The sequence below is a fragment of the Oryctolagus cuniculus genome, chromosome 6, assembly GCF_964237555.1.
Source record: "Oryctolagus cuniculus chromosome 6, mOryCun1.1, whole genome shotgun sequence".
Lineage (NCBI taxonomy): Eukaryota > Metazoa > Chordata > Mammalia > Lagomorpha > Leporidae > Oryctolagus > Oryctolagus cuniculus.
The window spans coordinates 144,878,575-144,900,761 of record NC_091437.1 but is presented as its reverse complement, the minus strand read 5'-3'; the positions used below and the strand labels follow the sequence as shown (position 1 = coordinate 144,900,761).

The 22,187-nt window shown below is 38.7% G+C and overlaps 1 protein-coding gene across 4 annotated transcripts in view; it reads right to left on the bottom strand.

The window, feature by feature from the left end:
* The window catches only part of COLEC10 (collectin subfamily member 10), a 231,954-nt gene that overhangs the window by 28,656 nt on the left and 181,111 nt on the right, over positions 1-22,187 (bottom strand). The window contains exon 1 of one of the 4 annotated variants that reach the window (XM_002710746.5): positions 18,819-19,104. The exons of the other annotated variants lie outside the window; for them this stretch is intronic. Within the exon in view, the coding sequence (XP_002710792.2) occupies positions 18,819-18,966 (148 nt within the window). The 5' untranslated portion in view covers positions 18,967-19,104. Of the gene's footprint in view, positions 1-18,818; positions 19,105-22,187 lie in introns of those variants that run through there. 4 annotated transcript variants of the gene reach the window in all.

Sequence of the window (22,187 nt, the reverse complement as noted above, 5' to 3'; positions counted from 1 at the left end):
GTGATGGTTTAGAGAAAGCTACTCTGGTCTTCGAATATGGAGTCTTCTTTCAATATCATGTTAGTAACTGATGGGCTGAGTAAATTGGCTTTGGATTAAGACAAGCTGAGACTTGGAGAGGATTGAATACACAACCTCTGCCCCTGAGTCTCACTTTCCTCTCCTGCAGATGGAGTTAGTAATACCTTCTAAAGGGGGCTCCTAAGAAATTCTCCTAAGAAGCTATACACAGAAGACCCAGGGCACACTCAGTATTTAGCCATAGTAGGGCTGCACATTTCCTCCTCTAAGTTTCAGTTTCTTCATCCTTAATATCTGCCCCCCATAACTGGCTCAGTTGTTTTAGTATCAACACAGAAGCATTTGAATGTGCTTTGAAAATAAAGAGCACAGCACCCATAATATTATGAGCCAATACCTCCATTATGCAGCAATCTGAGGACGTGAAGGAATCCTGTCCATCAACAGAGGAAAGAAAGAGAAACAAAGACTTCCAAAGACAAAAATGAATTTCCTGTGGTCAGAGTTCGGGAGAGAGAATGTTGAGATGTCCATTGATTTACCCAGAAAAAAAAATATGATCAGTGATGATTTTTTTTTTTTTTTTGAGAGCAGAATGTTAAAGCTTTAAGTGAAAGCCTGAGCAATAGATGAGATAGTCATGTCCAGCTTGTGAGATGAGCCAAGCATTGGAATGCTTTATGAGGGAAGCTAGAAACTCCTTCTGGGGAAGGCTTTCAGAAAAGAACAGATGGCTTTGGCAGTCAGAGCAGAGGGGTGAAGTGGGGGATTAGGCAGCATTTTTCTAGTAATTATACAGTGTGCCAAGCACTGTGCTAAGAACTTGACATTTAACCATCACAGCAATTCCAGAAATGGAAACTCTGCTACATTTAATAAATGGGGGAAAAAGCAGACTCCATGAGGTTAGGTTGCTTGCCTATTGTTATAGAGCTTGTTGGAGCTGAACAAGGATCCAGCACATGTTTTCACCCCAGTAGACTTCTAACAGGATACAGTCTCTTTCATCCTCAGGTTCTATGACTCTTAGCAGATGGTGGATTTTAGAGAATCTGGCCCTTTACCAAATTTTCAGGGCAAAAAGAGGAAATGCAGAAAGATGACAGTTTTTATTCCCTTTTAAATAAGAAAGATAGTGGGAGAGAAAGAAAAGTTTATTATCTCAAGGACTTAATTTAATGGAAATGTATCCTTGAGGTGGGTCAGTATAATTGAGATCTGGCTTTGCTACTCCCTCAGCTAAGAGACCCTGGGGAGTCCTTTAAATTTTCATTCATTTGTAGAAAGGACAAAATAACACCTTTCTTCAGAGAAATTTTAACAAAGATAAAGTTAGAAAGGTATTTCCTACAAGAAGCCCTGTCTAACAGTCTTAGGCTGAGCTAAATTCTCCTCTAATTACCTTTGCTGTCAGAAATGCCACTTTATTCTGAATGTATCACTTTCTCTCTGCTATCCTTTTTGTCCCTTTTGACCTGAGATATGACTGGGTTCATAAAGATTCATTCTAGCATCTCTAGAATTTGGTGTGGCACTTGGCTGTAGTGTTTGATACATATAATACAATTAAATATACTTTGTGTGAACATAAAACATTTACAAATGTGATCATAGTGTTTATTGAGTATTATGTGCCAAAAGTATTCTCACTACATGACATGCATTCCATCACTTGATCCCCATAGCAACCTTTGAGTTCATTACTATCCTTGGCTTCATTTTACAAGAGAGAAAATGGGGTTAAAGAGAAGCTAAGTAATTCACCAATAGTTACATAGCTCATAAGTGGTAAAGACAGCATTCAAGCCAGAGCATTTGTTTTGAGAATCCAGGCTCTGAACAAGCTATATTATTTGGAACACATTTCTGTGCTATAATTTCAGAGTCTTGGGTGACTTTTCCATGCAATATAACTAACAAGGCATATCCTGCCCAGTAAAAAGCAAGATCATAAAGCCACATGTATGTGAACTACAGATGTCATTTTTATTTGCTCTCTTCTTCCGCTTTCCCTTCCCCATTCGCTTTCAAGCCTAAGTCTTAAACGGAAGGCAGCCAGGTAAGGGACTTAGTCATCTGCTGCTCCCTGGTGGCTCCTGATGGAGAATCTGGGAGGGTGAATGCAGGATTGTTATTCTTATGACCTATATGACTGCATGGGAGCCTGATGGTAAGCTAGTTGCTAGCAGAGGTGAAGTAAACAACTCATGCCCTTGCCTTCAGCTTGGGTTCTGGGTTCATCTGATCTTCGGGACTTGCTTTAATGAGAACAGAAGGGAGACACAAAGCAGTTTTGGAAAGGACTCCCTACATGACTCACAGTTGTCAGCTTCTATCCTCCTGGCCATATTCACTGGAATAGCAGGGCAATTTAGACATCCTGTCCTTCATTACTGAAGAGCTACTTACATTTGAAAATTAAATGAAAAGCTATAAACTGAAATAAACTAATTCCAGTTTTACAAAAATGATCTGCTTGGTCCCTCCAGCAGAGTTCCAACAGGGCATTGAATAGACCAAGTTTTCTTAGGCTGATGTTCTTCACAAGCAAAACACCTTTTAAAAATTGAATTACACTTTGAAACTGAATAGTCAAACCTGGATTAGTACCCTGTACTTAAGGGTAGTTATTTAGTAGTAAATTAACAATTCACCCAATTTACCAGTCCCTTGCTGCCTTCCCTTCCCTTCCCTTCCTCCTTATCCTGAATTGTTCAACTCCATTGCTTCCTTACTCCTCTTTCTAGGGCAAAGGTGGTGGCATTGCAGTGTTAAAAATGGTCTGAAGCAAGACATTTCATTTCTCTGACTCTTAATTTCCTCATACATATATGGAACAAATAATCCCTACCTCACAGGATGTTTGGGAATTACAGGCGACAATAAATGAACCGAGTTCAACGCAATTCCTACTCTATTCAGTAAACTCATCTGTTGTCTGCTTTATTGAGAGCAAAAAAGAACTATAAAAGGGGTTATTCCTTTGTGTTCCAGACCTCAGTCCCATCTTATAATCATTACTTTTTTGTTCAACTATGTATCTTTTTATTCCTATATTATCAACATGTTCATATAGTTAAAGATAGAGGTATATACCCATTACTGTGATTTAATAATTTGCATGTTGTCAGTGCTTCATCTACTTATTTGTGCTGATTTTTTTCTCAAAAAATGCAGATTGCAGACATGACATATATCCCTGAAATACTTCAACAAGTGTCTCAACAACTGAGCTCAACAGGTGAGAATGCTCATCTATAAAAACATAATACCAACCTTACTTTTTAATGGGCTTTATTTCAAAAAGTTGGTGGAAAATGGAGTGAAAAGATAAGCTTACTGTGTACAAGAAATTTTTGAAATCCATGCTTACTTTTTTCATAGCATGCATTTTCCAGAAACATTCTCAAGAGTCCTCATATTGGTTAACATCCTTGTGATAGCATTCTGTGATCTCATTTATCTTGAGCCTATACTACTGTGCTACTTGTAATAAGAAAAAAAGTGAGCACTCAGGAAGAGAAGTAGAAATTCCAAAGAATAAGCCTAGGTCTTTTGAAGACAATCCATGAAGCATAATTCAACTTTCTCTTCTGAAAGAACTACAAATAGGTCAAGAAACACCATGGGCATTTGGAAGAAGACTTTGGTCATTCACTACAGGCCAGTCCAGGTCACCCCTGGGAAGAAAAGACAAAAGACTGACAAACACTATGGGCTCCAATCTTACATATCCTGAACTCAAGGCCTCATGTGATGCTTGCCTGGTTTGTGAAAATCAGGCATGATATTTAACCTTTCAAAATCTCTGTTTTCTTATCTATCATCGGGAAAAGCCAGACTACCTACTTGATCTAATCTCCCCCCTTGGGGATTGTTCCCTTTCTCTGACATACATGCTATTATGATTATAAATCAATCAGAGTTTTGTGATGGAAACTGCAGATAGAGGAAGAAATTGATCAAATGTTTCTCCGTGTTACCTGTCAGATGTGGTTTGGAGCAGTGTCCACTATAACCTGTACCACTCTGCTAATGTTGATTGCCTGAATGTGAGATTCTTCAACTGTCTAAATGGTTTGAACCCTAGAACTGGCAACCATCACTCAGTTAATGGAAGCCAACAGGAGAAGGTGACATGTAATTTAAAATGAAACCTCTGCAAGCATGCCTGCTGACCCCCAGAGGTAGCAGTGGGCACCTTCCGTGGAGTGATTATGGACTCATGGTGACATTTCCTCACAACTCTCTTTCTTTATTTGAGACTCTGTAGGGAAGTTTTCTTATTGCTTTTAATAAAAGCATAAAATCAAAATGGCATGATTTCCAAACAAAGAATGATTTTAGATGCTGTAGGTTTACTATCTCCATTGCAGTAAGGTAGCTTATTAGTGGAGGAGACCCATACCTTAGCCGACCATGCTTAAGAACAATAAACAAGAATATTCTTTCCAGGCATAGAACTCAATCTTTCTACTACAGTGGGTTGGGGTCCTCTAGGAGATTTTCCTGGGATTGTCCATTAACATTGCCTTATGCAGTTATGACAAATATGCATGAAATAAGATTCACATAAAACAATGAACTCTTTTCCTAACACATTAAAAACATACAAAAAAGTTGCTTATTCTGTGCCTATGGAAGGGTTAGGGATATAAAAGTATCAATTACAAATCAGTCCAAATGAAATGACAGACTTTAAATAGGAAAGCTATTCCCAGAATAATCGCACAAGGAAGAGAGCAACTCTTTACAACGATGCGCTGTGACAAGGGTTTCTACCTTCAGGAATCACATATCTGCAGCTGGAATGCTTATTCAAGTTCAATTTGAAAAGTTTGCCATGAACAGAGAGGAGTTTTACAATCACATGGCTCAATTAGGCTCAAATCATGATTTGACCACATAATAGCTCTTTGAGCTTATACTAAATAACTTACATTTATTAAAATTGAATTTAATAATTTTATTAAATAAATTGTCCATATAAATTATTGAAATTTAGATTAATTCTTATACTAAATAATCAGTGTCCTACCCTGGAAAATGGGGATAATGACTATTTTCTTACAGGATTACTTGAAGATCAAATGAGATTTTTGGATGATAAAATCCAAAAAGGAGTCCCTGCAGTTAGTGTACTCTCATCGATGCATAACTATTGTGTGCAGAGCCAGCATCTATTATTGTCATTTTCATCACATCCACTCCATGTGCTCACTCTGAAATATTCTGCAGGAAACCACATTCCCTCTCTCTCTCAATCCATTTGATTTGGGCCTTGTTCACTGTGATTGGTTGATATGTGACCTATTAAGAGCCAGTAAGCCTCAACTTGGGTATTTTAGTTGTACTTTCAAAAAATGGTGACTTGTTCATCTGCAGGGGGTTGCAGACAGGATGGAAAAGTGAGTAAAGTACCTGAATTTGTTTTGATCTCATAAGGACAGAATCGGCTTTATGATATGTCATTATAGAGGAAAACAGAACCAGGTGTGAAAATTGAGTCTGAAACACACTACTCAAGCATCTGGATCTAGCCAACTTGAATCCCTTCGTGTTACATGAACTTGTAAGTTCCGCTCTTCTCTTTTGTGTGTTGATTTGATTGGCTTCTTTGGTTTGTGATGTTTTTGTTTTTCACTTGCAAACACAAGTCTCCTTCCCAGTACAAGGACTAGACAATTGTTGGAAGAAGAGTTGCTTTCCATGAGGAAGTCAAAGGCTCAGGAGAAGATGGGCATGAAGGCAGGTAATTACTGTGATGAATGCTAAGTTGCTGTCATGAAAACGCAAAGGAGGAAACACCTAACTCCACCTGCTCACGTCCAAAACTCTCCCCCAGCATTTCCTAGGAAGGAGTAATTGAATCAGATCCCTTGAATTGAGCTCCTCAAGAATACACTTGCATCTCAAGGTATGTGCCAAAATTAAGCTAAAAAAATTTTTTTTTCATTATATTAGGCCCAGCCAATGCTAAAATTTCCTCACCCTAAAAGTTCCTGTGGGGTTTTATCATCTGTTGCACTACTCACACCATGGGAGTCCAGCTCATGTGCTACCTCCTCTACCAGGGAGTCTTCTCAGTGCAATTTCTCCTGCTCCAAGCCCCTCTTTCATAGTCAGGGTTAATTTTCTTTCCTGAAGGGCACTCTGCTCATTCCTCTTAGCATCCTCCACAATGAATCATAAAATAATGAGACCAGTCAAGGATGATAGATTGCTTTCTTTGTGTTCCTAGCACTGGACACAGAGACTGAGAAGTAGTAGGTTCTGCTCAAAATCATTTTCAAAATGAAAGAAGGAACATCCCAAAAGACAAGATGGATAAATGCGAGCCTAATGACAATGCAGTCAGATGAATTTGTAATTGATTGAAATGTCATTCTCAATAATGGCTGATTAATGAATTGGCTTCAGTCTACTGGGAGGTCTCCAGTCATGGACTGTTCCCTAGTAAGACAGTCCAGGCAAAAACATAAGCCATCATCTCCACCCGTATTTTCACTTACTCTTCTAATTGTCCTGTGTCTCACAATCTTATGCCATATGCTGATTTCCCAGGCTCAATACCTAAATCAGCCTCCATTCTCACCTTGATTTTGACTTTTTCTCACATCCATCCTTTTTTTATTCTAATGATTTCTACTGCCATTATTTTTCATCTTATCATCATGGGACTGATTAAAAATACAATGAGTGAGTGAAATAAGCCAGTCCCAAAGGGACAAATACCATATGTTCTCCCTGATCGGTGACAACTAACTGAGCACCAAAAAGGAAACCTGTTAAAGTGAAATGAACACTATGAGAAATGGTGACTTGATCAGCCCTTGCCGTGACTGTTGATGAACAACTTAACATATTATCCCTCTTAGTATTTTTGTTTGTTTGTTCTACTTAATACTTTTGATTGAATACTATAATCAATACACAGTTATTCTCAAGTGTTGAAACTTAACTGAAAAGTGATCGCTGTTAAATATAAGAGTGGGAATAAGAGAGGGAAGAGATGTGCAATGCGGGACATGCTCAAGCTGACTTACCTCACACGGTAAAGTTAGAAACATACCAGGGGATTCCAATTCAATCCCATCAAGGTGGCATGTACCAATGCCATCTCACTAGTCCCAGTGATCAATTTCAGTTCACAATTGATCATAATGATAGGACTAAGAGCCAAAGGGAGCACATAAACAAGACTAGTGTCTGCAAATACTAGCTGATAGAATCAAAAAGGGAGAGAATGATCCAACATGGGAAGTGAGATACACAGCAGACCCATAGAATGGCAGATGTACTCAACAGCACTCTGGCCTCAGAATCAGCCCTTAAGGCATGCGGATCTGGCTGAAAAGCCCATGAGAGTATTTCAGGCATGGAAAGCCAAACACTCTGGCAAAAAACAAACAAACAAACAAAACACCTAAATGAAAGATCTCTGCGAGTGAGATCCCAGTGGAAAGAACAGGTCATCAAAGAAGGAGGTACCTTTCTCTGAAGGGAGGAGAGAACTTCCACTTTGACTACGACCTTGTCTAAATATGATCAGAGTTGGTGAACTCAAAAGGCTTCCATAGCCTTGGCGACTCATGACAAGAGCCTAGGGTGATTACTGATGCCATAAACAAGAGTGTCAATTTGTGAAGTCAACAACAGGAGTCACTGTGCACTTACTCTTCATGTAGGATCTCTGTCCTTAATGTGCTGTACATTGTGATTTAATGCTATAACTAGTACTCAAACAGTATTTTTCACTTTGTGTTTCTATGTGGGTGCAAACTGTTGAAATCTTTACTTAATATATGCTAAACTGATCTTCTGTATATAAAGAAAATTGAAAATGAATCTTGATGTGAATGGAAGGGGGGAGGGAGAGAGAAAGGGGAGGGTTGCGGGTGGGAGGGAAGTTATGGGGGGGGAAGCCATTGTAATCCATAAGCTGTACTTTGGAAATTTATATTCATTAAATAAAAGTTAAAAAAAATTACATTACAATGATTGAAGTTGTATTAAAATATAATATTATGCTGATAATAAAAATAATGAATTTAAGAAAGTTCATGTTATACTATGTATAGACTGTCTCTTAGAATAGCAATATGTTACCATTTCTCTGTCCTTAATGTGTTTTACTATGAAACTTAAAAACAACACTACTAGTCAAACAATACCCTATACCTTGTGTGATTGTGTGAGTGCAGCCTGTTGAAATCCTTGCTTAGTATATACTAAGTTGATCTTCTGTATATGAAGGTAATTGAAAATGAAACTCTATGAAGGGTGGGATGGGAGAGGGAGTGGGAGAGGGGAGGGCCGCAGGAGGGAGGGAGGTTGGGCGGGGGAAAGCCACAACAATACAAAAGTTGTACTTTGTAAATTCACATTTATTAAATAAAAAAAGAAGTAAATAAATAGAATAAATGCAAAGAAAATTGTTAATAATGAGCTATTAATGATTTTTTTCTCCTGTGATATTTACATAGGAGAAGTAGGTCCAGAAAGGGAAGGATACCAAAGAGGAAATTGTTATCTTTTCCTTTATACATCTATATTTTGTAGATATTTATAAATATTACATGTTACAACCACCATGAAATACTTTCAGTTGGAAAAGTATATTGCAAACAGTACAAAAAGAACGTTGACCCTCGTTTCTCTTTATAAATTCTTCACATGATCCTTGTCTTGATTTGAATTCTAATTTTCCCGAATTCATTAATAAGATTATTTCCCTGGTAATTCACCATCTGGTTCTTTGTTACTACTTTCTATTTGCTGCTTTGGATGATTACTTAAATAGTGCATTTTTTAAAAAGAGATTTATTTATTTATTTAAAAGGCAGATTAACAAAGAAAGAGAGAGAGACAGAGATCTTTCATCTGCTGATTACTCTCCAAATGGCCACAACAGTCAGGTCTCAGGCCAAATCCAGGAGTCAGGAGCTCCATCTTGGTTTCTCATATGAATGGCAGGGATCCAAGTACTTGGGCCATCTTCCCATGCCTTCCCAGATGCATTAGTAGAAAGTTGGATTGGAAGTGGATAAGCCAGGACTTAAACAGGCACTCTGACATGGGATGCTAGCACCACAACTGTTGACTTAACCCACAGTATCAAAACGGCCTCTAAATAATGCAGTTTAAAACTGTTTGTATTAATGTTGCTGATTTAGAGTGTAAATTCCTTCTGATATGAATGGATATTCTACACTTTATTCTGAAATGGTGTTCAAATCTTTAAAATTTGCTTCTTGTTCACTCTGAACAAAAATACGCATTACCTGTTTACTAGCTATCAATTCTGTTTGGGATCTAAGGGTTCAGGACTACCTTGGACAAGACCTGATCTATGTCTGACAATTTGGGAGGTGGAGGAGAAAGCTTTCCAAGGAGAAATTTGCTAAAGAGAAACTGCAGTGTGTTTTGGTGCAGTCTAGCAAGGTGAACCTTGGAATGCATCTATGACATGGGAGTGAGGGCACTTGGCATTTACTCATCTATATTAATCTCTTCTCAAATTACATGATAAAATATCAAATAAGGAAACAACAGAAAAGTATTTCTTCAATATTAACATGTAAAACAAATGCAAGGAAATAGAATATATAAGGTGATATAGTGTGATGAATTTATCTAATAATAATAAAATCCATGCCAATAATAACAGCTAATATTTCCATGTAGTTCAGTAGGACTGATGTGAGTGACCATGACTTCAACCAACCCCATCAATCCCAAGAATTCCTAAACTTCCTTTCACTTTGAGCTAGTTCCTGTCCACCCAGCAAAAAAAGAGAAGTGAGTATTTCAACAATCCTACAATCCTTCATGCTTGAATTGCAAAGCATCCATCCTTTGTTTACAGGTTTCTTTGGTTTAAAGAATTACTCCTTGGAGATCCCAAGTCTCACAATCATTGCATGTCTGAAGGGAGGGAGCAGAGAAATCTATATTGTATTTCATGAAAAATACAACATTAAGGTTTGTAGGCAGGTTTTCTCTGGCCTGTACATATCATTAATTATTAAAAGGTATTCTCAGCAGAGTCAGTAGAAACAAACCCGAAGAGCAATTCCACCCATCCTGGGTTAAGTGGCCTGCTTCTGCAAAGCAATGTACCAGATAAAAGTATGGAATCTAGGATCAAACTTGCAATATCCTGGCTGACATGTTTTTCTTCCAGATATTTTTTGCTTCGGGCATTAACATGTTTGTAATATTCTAGATATAACTTACAATATTCTGTCTAAAATTTATTTCAGTACAAAATGTAGAAGAAACAAATTCAAAGAAAAGGGAAGACCATCATTACTAAATGTGAATAATACCTTGGAATCCTCAGCTATCTGTAAAAATGGCAGTGTCCTTTGGGAAAGACATCACTACATGAGACAAAATATGAAAACTGAGTCAAGGCTACAAGTCAGGTGATCAGCTTTTCTTGAAATTATGGCTAAAAATGCTTATTTCCAATTTCCTATGGACTTTATCTTCTTAGTGTCCCAAAGCAACTCACCACAGTTTAGAACTCATTGACAGTCTATCAATTTTACTTTTGAAATGCTTATATAATGTACCCTCTTTTTTCTATCCCAACATCCCTAATCCATTTCTTATTTTTAATTTATGTCCCACCAAGATCTCACACTCATTAGTTTATCTTCAAAGAGATGGATCTATTGAAAATCGAATCTGCCTCTCTACTAGATATCTTCCATTGGCTTCTCTGGCTTAAACTATCATTTGGCTGAAGAAAGAAATGAACATGGAATCTAGTGAGAGCAGTGATGGCTAAACAGTGTACTAAACATTTTAATTTTCAAAATAAGCATTTGGGATGGGCAACAACAGTATCTCCACTTCAAGCATAAAGACACTGGGGCCGGTGCTGTGGCCTAGTAGGTAAAGCTATTGCCTCTGATGCCAGCATCCCATATGGACACTGATTCATTTCCTGGAAGCACCACTTCTGGACCAGCCCCCATTCTAATGCACCTGGTAAAACAGTGGAAGATGGCTCAAGAGCTTAGGCCCCTGCACCAATGTGGGAGACCCAGAAGAAGCCCCTGGTTCTTGGCTTCAGATCAGCCCAGTTCCTACTGTTTTGGCCATTTTGGGAGTGAAGCAGCAGATGGAAGATCTCGATCTCTCTCTCTCTGTCTCTCCTCTTCTCTCTGTATGTCTGCCTTAAAACTAATTAAGTAAATCTTTGTAAAAAATGAAGACACTGAGGTTTACAGTCACATGGTTAGGTGAGCAGCAGAGCTCCAATTCCTACCCATACCTCTGCATCCAAAGCCCATGATTTTTAAGAACATGAAAGTGTCCATTACCAGGGTCCTTATTAGTTACTGATATAGAGTTAAATTATAATGTAGGAGGGGGCAGAGAAATTGCCTGAGTACTGGATACATTGTTATAATGAAATGAGCAAACAAATTATTTTTTATCATTATAATTCAGTACCTCTAGTCTTGTCTATTAACTGTAGTTTTTTTTTTCTTTTCCTCCTGACCTAACCTTGAAATGTTTTCTTGGCATCTAACCAAACAGAAAAAGGTATAGGGAAAATAAATGGTTCTATCTAAAAGAGAGAGAGAGAGAGAGAGAGAGAGAGAGAAAGAAGAGATCTCTCATCCCCTGGTTCACTTCCAAAATGCCCACAACAGCTGGGGCTGGGTCAGGACAAAATCAGGAGCCAGGAAATCCAGCTGGGTCTCCCACATGGGTGGCAGGGCCCCAACTGCTTGAGCCATAGCTCACTGCCTCTTAGAGTGCATATTAGCAGGACACCAGAATCATTGACCAAGCAGGGACTCAAATCCAAGCATTCTGATATAGGATGTGGTTTTCTCAAGTAGTGTTTTTTATTAAAAAATATTTATTTATGTGAAAGGCAGAGTTAGAGAGAGAGAGGAAAAGACACACACACATGCATACACACACACATACACACACACACACAGAGAGAGAGAGAGAGAACATCAGCTGGTTCACTTCCCAAATGGTAGCAACACCAGGGCTACACCAGGCCAAAGCTAGGATCCAGGAGCTTCATCCAGGTCTCCCACTTGGGTGCAGGGGCCCAAGTAGTTGGGCCATCTTCCGCTACTTTCCCAGGCCATAGCAGAGAGCTGGATTGGAAATGGACCAACCGGGATTAGAACAGCTGCCCATGAAATGCTGGCATTGCAGATAGCAGCTCAACCTGCTGCGCCACAACTCTGGCCCCTCGAGTGGTGTCTTAACTGCTGCAGCAAACACCTGCCCAAGATAATTAAACTTAGAAGTGGTTGTAGAGGGTTGGAAGGCAGCTACTCAGTGTGTGTTAGTATTACTGCCCCGCTCCCTGATGGAGGCCATCATTATTGTCACCAGCTGAGAGAGAGAACCTTTCCCTGCTCCCTTTTTGGAGATGTGACACAATGACTCCCAGGAGCAGTCTGTTTTGGCGAACATGTGCAACACTTCTTAGGAATGGCAGGACATAGTTAAAGGACATTTTTTGAAGTTGCATTAACAGGTCAAGGCCACAAGCTAAACATCATTTGTAGCAAACTTTGGTTCATTTATTTAGTTAAATAGTTATTGAGCATCCACTAAGTGTCAGGAACATTTCTAGCAGTGGGAAAACATCTTCAGAACGATGGACAAAGCCCTTGCTTTCACAAAGTTTCCTTCCTAGGACTGACCATAGACATATGAATACACAAGAGATCTGCATGTTGTAGTCAGTCTGTGAAACTAATAAAATGGTTTGAGAGCTGTGACAGACAGTGTATGTGCACGCAGGCAGTTCTGCTGCAAAAATGTCTTTTGAACTAAGAGCTCAAGGAGAAGAAGGCACTATCCTTGGGAAGATTTGGGGTAAGCATGGAGCAGGCAGAGGGAGCACCAAGAACAAAGACCCTGTGTCGGGAATGAAAGACAAGAGTGGAGGGCATTGAGAAAAACACCATAGGGAAAGTAGTTTGAAGTATTGACGGAGAGGTGCAAAGAAGCCAGTCACAGAAAGAAAAAAGAGCCCTCATTAAGCCAAAGTAATCAGTATGGTAAAATAACGCTAACTTCCAAACAAACTAATGACCTAGCAAAGTTCACTATCAAGGAGGAGAGATGTCATCACTTTTACCACACTTCAGCTATGCCATTCTTAAGTATTGCCATTTTTTAAAAATATTTATTTATTTATTTATTTGAAAGCCAGAGTTACACAGAGAAAGGAGAGGTAGAGAGAGAGGGAGAGAGAGGGAGATAGGTCTTCCATCCACTGGTTCACTCCCCAATTGATTGCAATGGCCAGAGCTGTACTGATCCGAAGCCAGGAGCTTCTTCTGGGTCTTCCACCAGGGTGCTGGGGCCCAAAGACTTGGGCCATCTTCTACTGCTTTCCCAGGCCATAGCAGAGAGCTGGATTGGAAGTGGAGAAGCCAGAACTCTATCCAGGGCCCATATGGGATGCTCGCACTGCAGGAGGCTGCTTTACCTGCTAAGCCACAGTGCCAGCCCCAAGTATTGACCTTTCTAATGAAGTGGCCTGTGGACTATGTATTTCAAGACTGACATACAACTAGTAGAAACTAGAGGATGTCACGAAATGATAGTAGACCTTGAACCACTAGCTAGGGCTTTAAGTTCATTTTACAAGATTTCACCTACCACAAGACCTGAGGCACTCCATTTGGCCTCACTGGGGTTGTTTCCCTTTGGTTAAGGTTAAAAGTATTACTGCCACATAGAGAAATAGTGAAAATTACATGAAGAATGTACTTGAAGTTCTGGTTTTTAAAAAATTATTATTTTAGTTGGACATATTTGTGGGATACAGTGTGGTATTTCAATGTATGTATTTAATGTGTAATGATCAACCCAGGGAAGTTAGTGTTAGGAAAATATTTGCAGATTGGTGCCTCCTCACACGGGGCACCAAAATGTTAGGAAAAGAGGTGCAGAATAGAGAGGAGGCAATGTACAAATTATTTTTTAAAAAAAAAAGAAAGAAAGCAATAGTGTGTGAGACCCAATTGAGATTCAAGGACAAGGAATAAATTCCAAGGTTTATCTATTTTTTTGGGCAATGAGTGAGAATGGCTGAGGCTTATGTCTTTGTCCCATCATTTAGCATATTAAGCCTCTTAAAAATATGTTTAAAATTTTTGATTAACATGAAATAAGTGTCCAGTGAGACATTTCAATAACTGTATAAAATGTGAAGTGATTAAAGCAGGGTGATGGACATTTCCATCCCATTATCATTACTTTATATTTTGAGACCCTGAGCGCCTCTCTTCCAGTTATTCATAAAATACACAATATATTTCTGTGAAACACAGTTATCACACTTCCAAAGTTCCTTGAAAATTGTAAGGCATCATCCAAAAATTTATTGGTTTTGATATTCTTTTTAACATTTCTTGTTAAAATTTCTTGTCATTGTTATTTTTAAGTAAAACCACTAGAGGTCAGAATTTCACATAAATTGTTTCAAGAAATCACACCAAGGCAGAGAACATTGTTTTTCCTACTAAACAGCATAAAATAATAAATTTAAGGCGTAGAAAGGAAAATAATAGCTTTAAACACAGAAGTTTTGATAACTGGGAAAGTGCTTATTCCCAAAAGTGTTATTCAACAGACTTAGATGGAGAGATGAAGGAAAGAAAAATAAAATTTGTTAAATATTTACTTAGGATGTCTACACAGCTTAATGTTGACAATGATCACCTTACATTATTTTTAAAACAAGTCTGTGCTGGCACTCATGTTGCAAATCAGGAAACTGAAGCAAAATAGATACAATACCATGCTGAAAATCAAATAGATTCATTCTAGAGTGTCTTTCTTTACACTAAATCACATTTGGGAAATAATTCCATAAAGATAATGCCTAGGAATTGTCAATGATCTCTTAAGTTAATTTGTATTAGTGGCTTTTCACCTTCAACTCTAAATAAGTTACTTACTCTACTCTGTGAGATGAGTTTAGGGAAAATTCCTTTAATTGTTTTTTTTTCCCAGTGTATCTAGAAGTTTCTGGGTATAAAGCTGCAGTGCTAGTATGTACTATAGTGAGATGATTAGCCATGGAGATAAATATAGCCCAGCTTGGTCTTAGGAAGAAATATTGAACAGAAGCAATGACTTAGTCCCTTAAAATGCTTACTTGCTTATCAGGCATTTCATTTCTTCATTTTGCAAATTAAACATACAATTCTGACTTGGGGTTAGGTTGAGACTACCAAAATATTAATGAAGAAATTAGATGGATATCTGGTGCTATCTTTTTAAAAAGATTTACTTATTTGAAAATCAGAATTACAGAGATAGGAGGAGAAAGAGAGAGAGAGCGATCCTCTATCCACTGGTTCATGCCACAGAGGCCAGTGCTCATTAGCCAAGCCAAAGCCAGGAGTTAGGAGCTTCTTCCAGGTCTCTCATGTGGGTGGCAAGGTCCCAGAAACATGGACTATCTTCCATTGATTTCCCAGGCTATTAGCAGGGAGCTGGATCAGAAGTGGAGCAGCTGGGACAAGAACCAGCACCCATATTGGATGTTGGAGTTGCAGGTGGCTACTTTACTCTTGACCATACAATGCTGGCCAAGCTATTTATATCTAGATGAAAGGTGTCATGTAGTGCTTTTTTGGTGTGTAAGCATCCACAACATTTAACACAGAGCAGAGGAAAGACAGCAGTGAAGGGTCTCATGTTAACTCCATGTGCATGTGTAGGTACTTTGCAAACTAAAAAGTCAAATTCATTGGATGCTGACCTCAAGAGTTCATAATCTACTGCCAAGCTTGATATAGTAGATGGAAGTGGTACAACAGGTTCCTTTTTCTTAGTTAGCATCTAGTAATGATGCCTGAGACTTACTGGTGTTCAGTATATTCCAGGATTGTGGAAGCTGTTTACTAAGAGAACTTAGAATCTGTCTGATACAAAATGCCCAGGTTCCAGGGTAAGAAAAGAGGAAAAGAAGAAAGTCTGCCTAGAGCTCATGGCAGACTTAGTTCTGGAACTCAGAACTTAGGAGCTCCCCCTTCTAAGTCCCTTTTTCCCAGGAATATTCACTTCTTCATCCTGCATCAGTCTGGCTTGAAATCATCTCATGTCTTATACAGCCCAGGAAGGGAGTTAGCGAGATTTCCATTGTTTGAATCATAACAAGATTTTCTTTTTTTTTTTTTTTTTTTTTTTTTTTTGGCAGGCAGAGTGGACAGTGAGAGAGAGAGATAAAGAGAAAGGTCTTCCTTTGCTGTTGGTTCACCCTCCAATGGCTGCCGCGGCTGGCACGCTGCCGCCAGCGCGCTGCGCTGATCTGATGGCAGGAGCCAGGTGCTTCTCCTGGTCTCCCATGGGGTGCAGGGCCCAAGTACTTGGGCCATCCTCCACTGCACTCCCTGGCCACAGCAGAGAGCTGGCCTGGAAGAGGGGCAACCGGAACAGAATCCGGCGTCCTGACCGGGACTAGAACCCGGTGTGCTGTCGCCGCAAGGCGGAAGATTAGCCTAGTGAGCCACAGCGCCGGCTTTCTTTCTTTCTTTCTTTCTTTCTTTCTTTCTTTCTTTCTTTCTTTCTTTCTTTCTTTCTTTCTTTCTTTCCTTCCTTCCTTCCTTCCTTCCTTCCTTCCTTCCTTCCTTCCTTCCTTCCTTATTTGACAGGTAGAGTTATGGACAGTGAGAGAGAGAGACAGAGAGAAAGGTCTTCCTTCTGTTGGTACACTCCCCAAATGGCCGCTATGGCTGGCGCTGTGCAGATCTGAAGCCCGGAGCCAGGTGCTTCTTCCTGGTCTTCCATGTGGGTGCAGGGACCCAAGCACTTGGGCCTCCTCCACTTCCCTTCCCGGGCCACAGCAGAGAGCTGGACTGGAAGAGGAGCAACTGGGACTAGAACCTGGCACCCATATGGGATGCTGGCGCTGCAGGCAGAGGATTAACCAAGTGAGCCATGGCGCAGGCCCCAACAAGATTTTCAAAGGGAAGGAAGGAGTTTGTGGTAGGTGAAGAAATGAGAATAAAGAGACTCTTGGTGGACACCCAATTGGTATTCAATAAATACCAATACCAATAATTACATATGGATTCAAGTAAAAAGAAGAAATTAAGTGGATTTTTCAAGTTGAAGGTATATCCCTTGTCCTTTTTCTTGGAAATATTTACCTGTACTTCATAAACTCCCAAAGTGAGAATTAATGAACTTCTTTTTTCCAAGCACATTCTACACAGTTTCTCTTCTTTTTGTTCCTGCCAAGCGTTGCCTACTCCCTAGGATGTGCTCCATCTGCCTAAAGTCTCATACTTAAGACCCAACTCAATAACCATCTTCGTAGAACATCTCCTTTGGCCCTCATTTCCTCTCTTAAATTATTCATCTTTCCAATAATCATGATGATCATGTATATTATTTAATGTATATCTTGTGCCTAAAATAGTAATTGATCTTTAATAAGCATTTAACACATATTTGCTGAACCAGAAAAAACAGACTGTTGGGTTGGAATGCATTCTATTTTAGGCATTCTTTTAACAATATTTTGTCCATCTTCTTCTGATTTCAAAGTTGCAGTTTCTCAGCAAGGAAAATCAGTTACACAGTGCTATTCTCAAATAAATTCTCCCATTTGCACAGACAAGGAAAACCTTGAATTTTCAGCATTCCTCACAACACCCCAGGAATAATACAAGTTTGCTACCCTCTATTAAAAAATTCAGTAATGGTTTTAAGTAAATACCTTATTTCTAATAGAAACTTTCTTTTCTGAACATTTGCCCTCACATTATTCATTTATTCACCCAAGAAATTATTTGGAAGCCCCAAGGTCTCCTTGTTCTTCTCTGCATTTATTTTACAGTATCAAAGGTTAAAACTTGGATTGCAATCTTAGAGGGAAATTAATTCACTGATTAAGAAAATGCACTTTAAGCAATACACATTTAAATAACTGACAAGCATAGGGCCATGTGCATTTGATTTTTTTTGGAAAGTCTCTTTTTTTCTACTTAAAATTTTAAGCAGCTGCAATTCTTCCACCCCATAGCCTGGAGAAACATAGCATGAATTACTAATAAGAGAGCACCAATCTGCAGTGCAGTGACCACTCTCAGAACAAAAGGGTAAGAGCTGAAACCAGAAAAACAAGATTTTTTTTTATCAACTAGTTGCCTAAAGCATATTTGGAACTTGGCTCTACTTGCAAAAACGTTTTGCAATATGCTCTCATTCTTCACCAAAAGGCACTTGGCACCAAAGACTCTACTTTCAAATAAAGAAATGTTCATTTATATATTACTTCCAATCATTGACAAAAATGTGTCATCCTTCTCGTTGGAACAGAAGAACCAATTAGCTTATAAGATACATGTTTGAGATTTAATTCTTACATTACTGACCTTTTGCCTAAAGAGCTTAACTAGAATCTGTGAGAAAGAAGTAAAATAAAAGCTACTCAAGAATAAAGATGCTCTTTTAAAGAAAGGAAAGAAATAGAGATGCTCCTAAAGAAAGGATTCCTGCAGATGAATCTCAGGAATGTGCATCTACCCTGGGACATATGGGAGAGGGAATTCCCCCTGACTTGTGAATTCTGTTAAGACTTCTTCCTCAGGGGTTTCACCAGCTCCCAACTCTCCTACCTAACATCAAAGGAGAATTTTAAATAAAAAACAGACCACAGATTTCAGATTTTCCATAATAGAAGGAAGTAGGAGTGGAGAAGGAAAAGTCATTGAGGGTAGGGTTGAGAAATGAGGGAAGAGGCCATATTTATGAAAAATTTTGGTTTCTTTCCTCACCTTTCGGTCCTGGTGAAATTGTGTGCGTGGCACAGACTTCTGCAGTAGGGTGACCATCGATGTCTAGACCCAGAATCTGAATTTGCAAGAGAAATAGCACCAGGAGAATAAACTGGTTTCTTAGAAGCACAGCTCCAAAGCCATTCATTGCTGTGGATCCTCAAAAAAGGGTCTTCTAGAAATGCTAAATAAACAGCTTTATTTTAAATAAAACCTTCAGCTTTGGGGAAGAAAGGGCAGTATGTGGAGCACCCATTCAAAAAGGGCTACAAGAGCGAGAAGGAAGTATATCCTAGATTGTTTACTTTCTCAGTATTCCAAATGGACCATACATTGTCCAGGCTGTTTATTTTCAAATGACAACAGTTTATTTAAAATTATCTCTGAACTAAACACTCAGCGTGCAGATCAGTAGAAACATTCCAAATAGCATAGAGTAAAGATGCTTTTGCCCAGTACTTGGGCTGGTAGTTTAATAAGTTATGTTACATTTAAATTCTGAGTTCCAGCAAAGCTGTGAATGAAAGATTTCTTCACTTATCATCATGCTGTATCTTTGAACTTTTCTTAAGTAATATTCATTACTTGCTGAGGATGTTAAGTACTAACACTACCAGTGCTTTCCATAACTTTGATTTCCTCCTCGTACTATCATGAATTTTCTTGGGATTGAACCCAAGGACAGAATAATCAGCTTTTCTGCAAAATGATCAAACCATATGTATTAAAAATGTTTATAACCTTTGGCCTAATAGTTGCATTGCTGCTACACTATCCACAAGTGAAATGTGCATTAAGTTTTATTTGAAGAGCTGTAGCAAAAAGGGGAGGGGGCATCAGTTACCTAACAATGCATTAGGTGTGGTAACTTATTGTAAATAAGAACATATGAGAGAGATTGACATGACAATTTTATTAAAATGGTGGTATTGGCAATGGTCAATTCATTTTTAATAAAATGTGGGGGAGTTTGCAGTATCATGATTCTTAAAAAGCAGAATATATTTGGATATAAATTGTATAGATCTGGTACAGGCATGGGTATAAAGATTGAGTTCTGTCTTTCAATCTGTCTATTCTACAAACCCTTAACAAGCATGACTAGCTTAGGTTTAGTAAGATTTTGGGAGACTAGAATCAGAATAACATATTTATGAGACTCCATGCCTTCTCCATTCTTGAAATGACATGTTAACTAAGAGTTGGGTAGAAGGGATTTTAAACCTATTTTCCTTGCAATTGCAAAAGAAGGACTTTACAGATCCTGATAAAGACCACTAAACAACTGTCCCTAAGAGATAATAGATCACAAGCAATGGTCAGTCCACTTCATACAAACTAGGTCTGTTGTAACAAAGTTTTACGAACTGACTGGTTTAATAGAAATTTGTTCTGAAGAACAGGGTTATGCTTTGGGGTCAGAGGGACATGATTCAACCCATTATTATAGTTGAGTGAATTGATCCATTCCAAAGCAATGCAGAAAGAGCAAGGGGAAGAACTGACATTGATTGAAGAGTCCTTGCATACACACTAAGGGCTGTTCTCAAGTTTATCTCATGGAAATCTCAAAACAGCCCTGTGGTATAGACAGCAATCCTCCTATTTTGCAAAGTAGCTGAGACTCAGAAAAGGTAAGCAGTCTAAATAAGGGCACTCATTTTTCAAGCACAAAAAGCCAGATAAAAATTACTTCCAAATATTTCTACTTTAAAAATACAATTTAGTTTCCCTAAGGGTGAATCTCAAGCTTTGAGGATGCATTAATTCTCACACATGAGGATGCATTTGTCAGGTTAACAGTGATAGGAAAACAGTGAGAATTAATAGAATGGTATTAGAAGCCTCAAATTCCACATCTGTCATAACCAGGTATATGACACAGAGACAATTACTCAATTGTCGCAAGGCATATAAAATGAATTTGGACACGGTATTTAATGTTATTTCTGAATTCTATGATTCTTTGAAAATTGGCACTCCTTAAATGTTTAGACTACTTTAAATCTATTTTACTTCTTCTGTCTGCTTTCAAGCGTTCTCTGGAAAACAATGAAAATAGAATGATTGCATTTATACACAGAAATCCACACTACAATTTTGAAGCAAATAATGGTCCTTAACATTATTTTTCACCAAACCCAATTTCCTCTTTCCAGTCTCTCTTTTTAAAACATTAATGCATACAATTATATTTTCCTATCAATGAATGAAATATGCCACAATTTGAATTCCTTCACAGTATTTACCATATGTCTTCATTTTATTTGTTTTAATTTATTTGAAAGCTAGAGAGACAGAGAGAGGCAGACAGACACAGAGAGATCTTCCATCTGCTGGTTCACTCTGAAAATGCCTGCAAGAGCTGGGTTTGGGCCCGGCCGAAGCCAGGAGACTGGAATTAAATCTGAGTCTTCCATGTAGGTGGCAGGAACTCAAGTACTTGTGCCATCACCTCCTGACTTTCAGGATGCACCTTAGCAGGAAGCTGGGGTTGAAAATGGAGCAGAACTCAAACCTAAGCTCTTGGATATGTAATGTGAGTATCCCAAGCAACATCTCAACTACTGCAGCAAATGGCCTGCCTCCATTACACTTTCATACGTACAAAATATTTAACCTATCAATGCCTCATTGTGGAGAATTTAAATGTTTTAACATTATTAATACAAATAACACTGTGATGTACATCTTTAGAAGTCAATATGTGTCCTCATTCCTTTTCACCCTTGAAGACAAGTGTATGCAGCTTGCTAGCTCATTGCATGTTGACAGCAACAGATACTGAGAAGTGTTTTAAAATGAGAGTCACATGCACTCATCTCTCCCCTGCTCCCACTCTTCAGAATTGACTTTTATTCTGGTATTTCTTAGAAACTATAGTTCCCTTTATTCTTCACTAATAACTGGTAAGCATGGGAAATTTTAAAATATGTGGGTTTTCATGGGACAGAGAGGGCTGCTCTACTTTTAACCAGGATTCACCGAGAAATGTGATCTTAAAAAGTTCTCTATAGCCTCAATCTGATGATTTTAAGAACATTATTGCCACTAAGTAAAACTAGTAAACAGTTAGTTTTGACAGGAATATAATGAGGCTGCTTGTGTTAAAGGTCAGAGAAATAATAAGATGCAGATTATAAGCAGGAAGTTTATAATACAGGTCTTGAGTGTAGGTGAAGTCTGGAACTTGAGATTTCAGTTTGAGAGTCTCTGGTATGGAGACCACAGAGGAAAGCAAAATACTGAGTGAGAAGAGAACTTTAAGAATATAAATGTTGAGGCCTGTGCCGTGGCTCACTAGGCTAATCTTCTGCCTGCGGTGCCAGCACCCTGGGTTCTAGTCCTGGTTGGGGCGCCGGTTCTGTC